Source organism: Gavialis gangeticus, unplaced genomic scaffold (genome assembly GCF_001723915.1).
Source record: "Gavialis gangeticus isolate Ggan-Ray unplaced genomic scaffold, GavGan_comp1, whole genome shotgun sequence".
NCBI lineage: Eukaryota > Metazoa > Chordata > Crocodylia > Gavialidae > Gavialis > Gavialis gangeticus.
Window position 1 is genome coordinate 135,379,492 of NW_017728992.1, and position 8,661 is coordinate 135,388,152.

The following is an 8,661-nucleotide window of genomic DNA, read 5'->3' on the forward strand; positions in this document are numbered from 1 at the left end:
GTGTGTGTGTGTTTTACAGTGACAATAATAAAGCACTGGTACAACTTACCTTTGGATGTGATGGACTCTATATCACTTGAAGTTTTTAAGCAGAGCCTTTCTAGTCTCTTTAGATACGCTCTAGCTTAAGCTTTTTGTTTGATGTTGGAATTACTAGGTAAAATTCTATGGCTTGTGTTGAACTACATGCTCACAATGACTGCTTTAACATTTCTGAATGCAGGAATATTTTTCCATGCTACACAATACAAAGCACAGTTACGGATGCAGTTCAAGTAAAAGTATTAGGTATTGTCCTTTGTACTAAACAACAGTCAGTCCCAAGCCTCATTCATCAAACACCTTTTCTAAACTCATTAAGATAAAGTGATTGAATGGATGGTTATGGACAGATTATTGGAATGTCTAAAGACTGACTAGTTTAAATGTGTCCATGTCACCGTACTGCACCTCTTTGCTCTCCATTCCTTTTTTAGGCATCTCTTCTGCTAGTTGGCAAGGTATTTGGCAACTGCACAGCAATTCTTTCATTAATGCAGGTTCAGATACCCCTACGTTCCCCAACTTCTTTCTGCTGATAACTTAGTGCTTTACCCACACTTACAAAATGTAATATCAAGCCCATAAAGTTTCTCTTCTATACATATTAAAGCACTGAAGATTTTGTGCCTAGCATATTAAACAATACTATCATAAACTGAAAGTATATAGAGAAATCTTAATTAAACCATGACCAACTTATGAAGACCAAAAAAGTGACCCTATTTATTGTGCTCCATATTGTACAGAACATACAGAGGAATATTTGGTACCCATCTAAGAAAACCTATATTCTAGGCCAGCATTACAATTCAGATGGTCAAATACCACAGGAATGTGTGTGGGGGGGGTGTTTCCTGGCATTTAATTTATATTATCTGGAAGTATAGCATATTGTGAAGACAATGCAAGAAGTCTCTAGGACAGTAATTCTCAACAAGGATACCAAAAGACCCTTCGGTGTGGTGAGTTCTTTGTAATGGTGCTGCAAAGCAGAGTCATAGTGACACAGCTGGGCACCCAGGACAGCTGCCACGCATAGAGGCAGCAGTGACTTCCTGTTGCTACCATTGCCATGATCACACAACTGTGGTAGTGCTTTTTTTTCCACTCTACCTACCCCAAGTCAGCACCCAGGGTGCCTGTGCCAGTCACCCTGCCTTAGTTACGCCACTGTCATAGAGTGCTGCACAATATTAGTGTGTCAACACCTACACATGGTTCACAAGATAAACCCACAGATTTCAAATAGGAACCCATAGTGTCAAAAACACTTGAATGCGCTGTAATCTTTCTGGGTTAGTGTTTTTGGTTTTTTTTGCAACAGAAGAATTGCTCTATTATTTCTCCATAGTCAAAAAATGAGTAAAAGTAAAGATCTGGCATTTTCCTAGAGGTGCCTTGAGTCTAATAAGGTTGAGAAACACTGCTATAGGAGTATAGTATTCACCAAATTGCAAGTACTATCAATGTTACTTCTAAAGTGAGAGTTGGCCATTCACATGGCTACAAAAACTTAGCTCTAAAATGGAGACAGTATGTAACTGGGGGGGAGCGGGGAGAATTTCCCATCTGAGTATGTTACAATTATTAATGTATAGTGTGGACACACAAATACTTGGAACCCTTTCAAAAGGGGAAGTTTCAAGAGGGCAGCAGCTGCTATGTTTTAATGGCAAGGTATGAGCAAGCTGAGAATGACTGAAATGGAGCAAACCTTCTCCCACTGTAACCCTGGATGAAGGAGTGTTAAAGTTGGAGCAGGTTTCCTTCATTTGAATCATTTTCAGCTCATTCACATACTATAATGAAAATGTACCAGCTGCTGCCCTTTTGAAACATTCCCCTTCTAAAAGAACTCCAAGGCTGCTTATAGACATGGAAAAAAAACCCAAACAAACAGCACTTTACTTTCAGCTCAGCGTGCCCCTACACTGAGCACAGGACATGCCCAAAAGACGCACTGCATCAGTTTGACCCAGCTCGCCCAGCATCTGTATAGCTCATGTGCTTCAGCGAGGTTTTTTGGCACTTTTATTTAAGAGCTGATTAAATCAGCTCTTAGATAAAAGTGCCAAAAAGTGCTGCTAAAGTGCGCAAGCTACACAGATGCTGGGGACTCGGGTGAAACTGATGCGATGCCTCTTCCAGTAAAATGCTGTGTTCCCTCTTCCTCCCCCCAGCACACATCTGTCAGCACCCCAAGTGTTCATGTGTCCACACATTATGTGCCCACATTACACTCCAAGGAAAGAACCACTGATCATATTTTGCAAATGAGGAACAGATAACATTTGTCAGGGTGAGAGAAGGTTTGTAACAAAGCAGAATTGAACACAAACATGTGCTAGACTCCTGACCAAGATCAGTCTAGCTGCCTTTTCCTTAAATCTAGATACCTCACAAAGGAATCACTCAGTTCTCATTTCACAATACTATCCCCTGAACTCATATGTGGGGGTAGGGGAGCAGTTTCCTTTATCTCTCTCAACTCATGTATAGTCAATTACACTAAGACAGTTCTTTGGAATCATCCAAGCACAGGGCGGCACCAGCCTTTTCCCAGCAGCTGCGCTATACATCCTCTGGCCAAACATACTTATTTGGCCAAACTGGGAGCACTGCGCCTCTGCAGACTACAGGTGGGAGCAGGGCGGGCTCAGCTGTGTTGGGTAGGAAGCAGCAGCCCAGGGGGGAGGAGGAGGGCTTGACAGGGGTGATGCTGGGAGGGGTGGCGCTAAGGTGAATTTTGGGCCCCCCAAGCTCCCCTTTCTATCTAAGCAGCTGAAATGTTACTACCTAAAAGTAAAAACTCTGTGCAGCCACATCTCCAAGCACCTAATTTGTGCCCACAATCCTAATACGGCTTAATCTGGATCCCCAAAGAGGAACCTGTCTTTCTCAAAATATGTCCCTTCCTGTTTGTTTTTCTCTTGCCTAACTAGGGATTTCATAAGTTTAACTATCCAATTTGTGGAAGGTGGTGAAGAAAAGGATGAAGTTATTATAGTAAATCAGATCTGGACAGGAAACAAATGAGGAGAATTAGACCAAAATTAAAGATTTTTGGATTTGTCACAGAATAGCTTTTCTCGTCCTTGAAGCCTGAACATCCTAAGGGACATGTTCTAACCTCGTATCAAGAGGCAGATAGATCAGGTTCTTACTGCTGTTACGTTAAACATTTTTTCTAAGATTTACATGAATAGACTATGAAGAAATTAACATCTAAACAGATCTACCCATATTATTTATGTAATTTATTTCCCATTACTACCTATTATTACTGGTATATAGACTTAGTTCTTAGCAGTTTGCTGTGTGGAACTAAAAAATGTCAGTAACTAAAAGATGTTAACCACAAGTGAAACATAAGTGAAGTCTTCCTGTCCTTGACAACAGGCATATGGAAGTTAAGGACCCCTCTTACAAATATATTAACAAAACCCAAAAATGCACCAAACTAAGAAATGTTGCTAATTCAACTTTACAACCTAGGCTTCTGAAGGTAAGTCTTTGCACAACTATTTCTTTGGAAGAGATGAGAAAAGAAAAGGAAGAAATAAACCTAACTCAAGATCTTCATTCTATCAAGCACACTTTCCTTTTTTTTTTTTAAGATTTCTAACTATTCTTTTTAACTGACTTTTCTGGATCTGGAAAAGGAATGATGGCAGAATTAAAGGGGGGTTAGTCAAACTCTCCTTTGATCATAAGGAAGACTACTAAGGTATAGTACTGGAATAGTAAAAGGAATATAAGCAGCACAATTGTCCTTTTTGATTCAGAAAATTCTCTCTGGTCTTAAAAGGCACCTCAAAAGAAATCAAACAATAAACTGTGGGTAAGCTTTTTAGATTAGTGCTCTGTACAGGCTCTTGATAGGACTGGGCAAAAAAAGGAGTGCAAGGAGAGCTTTCTTTATCTTCTAAGGATACTTGTTTAATTCCTTAGCAATGTTGTTGCTATAGGAATTTTCATTTCCAAAGTTACTTGTGAGATTGGGGGGAGGGGTTGCTTAGATATTCTTTAAAATATGTAGGAATATTTTCATTTTTAAAGTTATGAAAGCTTTGACCATTACAAACACTGAAGGAAACTAATGATCCACTGAGGGACCAACAGGCCAAAAAACCTAAACCCATCTGACAGCTGTTCAATGGTCTGTACAAAGTAATTTAGTGAGCTCAGTCAGGTTCCTAAAGCACCAGCACAACAAAAATACAAGTCACTATTTGGCAACCTTGCTGGTATTCTGAAATGTATTAGAATTAGTAGTAACTTGTTAAGACAGAGACTGATTTAATCTGTAAAGCATATTCAATAATATCATTATTAATATTAGTATTATTAATAATTCAAGAATTAATTAAATAGTTCAGCAAGGCCACAAATTAAATGGGCCTTTCCTGTACTTTCCAGGGGTGATCACATATCCTTTCTATGTAGCTGCTTTAGTTTCCAAATGAAATACTTGCTCTTGGCAATTAGCATTTAGTTTGTTCAATTCCTTGCTTCATACCACTTCCTTCAGCATTGGGCTGTTGAAATAAATACATTCATATATCTATATTTGGTTGCCTTCGGTATTGGACTGCAGCTTAGTTATAATTACATCCAAGTGAATTCATCACTACAAAAATTGAAAACTAAAAAATAAGCTGTAACTAGTTTTATAAAGAACCATGTTACCACACACCTTGTGCATATTTTTAGAGTTGAGGTAATTTGGCCCTCAGTATTTCTACCCACAAGCTACACCTTTTCCTCCAATCACTATGATTCCACATATTTTCCTTCCCCTTTCAGCTTCCAGATAACTTTATTATTTTATTAGTGTTTTGTAATATAAAAAGAACCTTGGTTTTTTCATCACTTGAATTTAAAATAGTTTTCATTTACAAATTGAAATTAGAGCCTGTTCTAGTTTCAAAAAAATGTTAAATATGTATGTGCAAACAATGCAGAGAAACATGGATGTTAAAAAAAAAACGAGAACTGAAAATGCACTGAATTGTTATTTTTCTACAACCTTACTCTATGATGCAAGAATCCAAATGTGGGATTTGGTACCCAAGTTTGAAAATTAGCCTCAGTACGTTTTTAACCACGAACCTGAGGTAATTTTTCTGGGATAGGTTCATTCTGGAGAGCTTGAAGGGCCTTCATTGCAGCATTGTGTCTAGCAGCTTGACGAGTCTTTCCTTCACCAAAAAACTCACTGTTGCCAACAGTCAACTGGACATAGAAAATTTTAGGCAGTGGGCAGTGATACCTAGGAAGAAGTCATGAATAGGTTAATACATTGCTATGAGTAAAAAATGAACAATATAATTTATGAAAACCGAATGTGAATTTTATTTAAGATACAGTAGTAACTATGATAGACAATATGACTTTTGAGTCGCAGCATAGGACAAAGATCCAAACATATGATGCCTTCTTGTCAGCCTCTGACAATCCTGCCTGTAACTCAAACTTATCATTTCGAGATCACTAACATGGCCTTGTAACTCCTTTTAAGGCAAGTCAAGTGTGCAGCGCTAACCTATTTCCAGCTTCAGCCCAGAGGAATGCTGGGAATAGTAGCTGTTGAGGCTGGTAAGAGTTGGAGACTCCTGTGCAAATTACACTGGGAAAGTGCTGGGCTATCTAAAAGTGGCTCCTTTCCTTCACAAGAAAGAGAGATATGGAAGAAGAAGGAGGCCAAGTTCTCTCCAGTAAGGGCTCAGAAATGTTTCTGGGTAGCAGCAGCTGCTGGAGAGGTTGCAAGGAGAACCAGAGACCCAGACAAAAGACTAAGAAGGGAGATTTGGTATTGAGAGTATTTGTAACTGGAATTACAGGGAGGGCAAAGAAACTAGTTATTATAGGAAAAGGTTTGGAATTAGGATGCAGAGAAGTTTTTGGATACAGTGCCTGCATCCTTTTTTTTGGAGCTCAAATCAGAGCTTCTAGCATGCTATGGAAAAAAACTCTCTTCCCCTATCATAATGCCTGAGTATTTCTAAAGTACTATAAATAGAAATAACAGCCACTACTGTAGGTAGATTACAGGGTTTGTCTGAATATGTCTGAGAAGACAGCAGGGGAAAACTAAGGTAAAGAAGTTAAATATCCTGACTGAAGTGACTATCATAAACCAAACTTTTCCACAGTGATATGTTTATTCATACCTTTAAATCCCACACTTAGGTGCTCTATAGTAAAGTAACTAAAACAACCCCCTTCCCTCCTTTAGCAAGAATGGAAAAAAGAGAGAGGATGTTGCTATTTTTGGCATTGAAAGGTGCCATATAGTGATGAGTGCTAACACAAGAATCTAAGTAGCTAAATAAATGGATGGGTACATCTTCAGTGTCTATAGAAAGGGAGGCATTTTTTCCTTGAACTAGAAAACCTGATTCAGCTTATTAGATGAAGATAATTAACTCTTAGCCCTTAATGGAAAGCAAAAAATAGCTGGTAATATGGTTGTTCGCTTGTTGTTGGTTTTTTTTTGTTTTTTTTTATAGACAACTGTGAATTGCCTCATGTTGAGTGTTCCAGGGTTTTAATCCTCAGACAATGGATCTTCTAACACTGCACATTCCTTTCATGAAAAAAAAAATTATATTAGAAGCGATAAGTTTACCAAGTATATAAAATGTTTAAATAGTTGATGTAATGGTCAGTGTGCAAGACCCTGAATGAGCAGCCTCAGCAGCAGGAGCTGCCCTTGTCCCCTAAGGTACAAACCAGGGGCTGGGAGGGGAGGAGACGGTGGAAAGAGCAGGGCACAGTATACTTAAGCTACTCTTAAGTGGTTCCAGCTACATCAGTGATTAAGTGGTTCCAGCTACATCAGTGAAGACTTTCTGGCTTCAAGGCCCCCCTTCCATATCTTTTCCTGAATTTCAATCTCTCTCAGTTATTTTCAACTTGGGTGCCGTGAAATTCAGAAAAAAAATGGAGTTTTTTTTTTTTAACAGCGTATCTCAGCATTGGTACAATTTCTTCTAGCAGTGGAATGGAATGTGTTTCACGTTTTGAAAATATCTAAATGTATAGCTTTTCAGATGTAAGAGTAAATTTGTGCTGCCATTTTTAATACAGAAAAAAAGTGTGCCCCAGGCATCAAAAGTTTGGGAAACACTGATCAATGGTTTATTTCATTGCCCCATAGATTATGACACATTTAAAGTTGAATGGCTCTGTTGGTTTGTTTGTTAAGTGAAGCATTAACACACCCAGCTACCAAGGGCCAAGAGCTACAGTTATATCCACTGGCTTTTGCACGAATTTTGCCTGAATAAGGATGGTACATGATAGCCTAATTACTGAAGTTTAAGGTAGAATTTCACCATTTGAAGCTAACATTATGTTAAATGTTACATGGAAAAAAACTTTTATTCAGCAGATACATAATTTGATCTGACATTATTACGGCCTTAGAAACCATGAAGTGGAGTTTTGACAAAAAACATAGTGCATGTTATCTATGCAAGGTGAGCAACTATTACAGTGGCTGAAGATCAGTGGAGAACATAAGACGGTATCCCACGCATTCAGTCACCATCTACATGCTGCGTGCATGTCAATTAAAGCAGTGTTTTCCATCATTGGCCCTCCAATCTGGGATTTGCCTACGGCTTTGTACAGACATTCAGTTGCTCCTGGAAGAGTCACTGTTCTCCCAGGAGAAGCCACCAGTATATAGATGCTCAAACTTTTTCTCCCAGAATAAAAATGGTTGCTCCAAGAAAAAAATAACCTGGGAACAACCAGGGTTAAAACAGTCCCAGGAGAGTCTATCCTGAGAGAGTGAACATCTGTACATGCTGTAAGTGATTAAATGGTGTCTGTATGAAGTAAGGGTCAACCTAACACTGATAAATTCTGCCGTTTGTAAAAGCGAACCTGCCATACAGAGCAGCAATTTTTCTAAATTTTCACACCAGCACCAGGCAATCACCACTTCTTTGCACATTTCTTTTGAAACAAGAGTTACTGTGGCACAGCAGCTGGCAACTATGCAGTGATGGTGACCCATTTTATGTAAAATGAATAGGCTTTCATTTTCATACCATGCAACAGAGGAGCATGTGAACCGTAATCCACTTTACAAACTTAGGTCCGACAAAACACCGTCCTTCAAAAAAAGGTGCACTTATGAATAATTTACAGTAAAAGCTGCCTTAACTGGCATCTTATAAGCCAGCATGCTCTATTAACCGGCAAGCTGGCTTGTAAGGTAAGAGCGAAACCCGAAGTGCCCACCATAGCACTTCTGGTTTCGCCGAGCCCCCACAGCCCAAGGCATAGCAGGCTGCACGGGGCCCGCCTTCCTGTTCCTTGGGGCCCATGGGAGGGGCAGCGATGTGGCGGGAGGGGCAGCGACACCCCAGACGCAGCGGGAGAAGTGGTGGCCCAAACAGGCAAAGACACCTGTTTGGGCCTCTCAATTAACCAGCATATTTTGTTATCCAGCACCCTCCATTCCCCATGGGTGCCAGATAACAAAGCTTTTGCTGTATAAGGTGATAAGGAAAAGTGAAACTCACTCAGCCTGTGATTCTACAGTCTCATGAAGCTCTCTGGCTTTGGCAGAGTAAGTAGACTTTTGTATGGTTTGGTTTCAAC

The 8,661-nt window shown here is 39.5% G+C and overlaps 1 protein-coding gene across 2 annotated transcripts in view; it reads right to left on the minus strand.

Moving 5' to 3' along the window:
* The window catches only part of STAU2 (staufen double-stranded RNA binding protein 2), a 322,237-nt gene that overhangs the window by 238,379 nt on the left and 75,197 nt on the right, over positions 1–8,661 (minus strand). For both annotated transcript variants that reach the window (XM_019527807.1, XM_019527806.1), the window contains exon 6: positions 5,155–5,314. In XM_019527807.1, the coding sequence (XP_019383352.1) occupies positions 5,155–5,314 (160 nt within the window). The remainder of the gene's footprint in view (positions 1–5,154; positions 5,315–8,661) is intronic.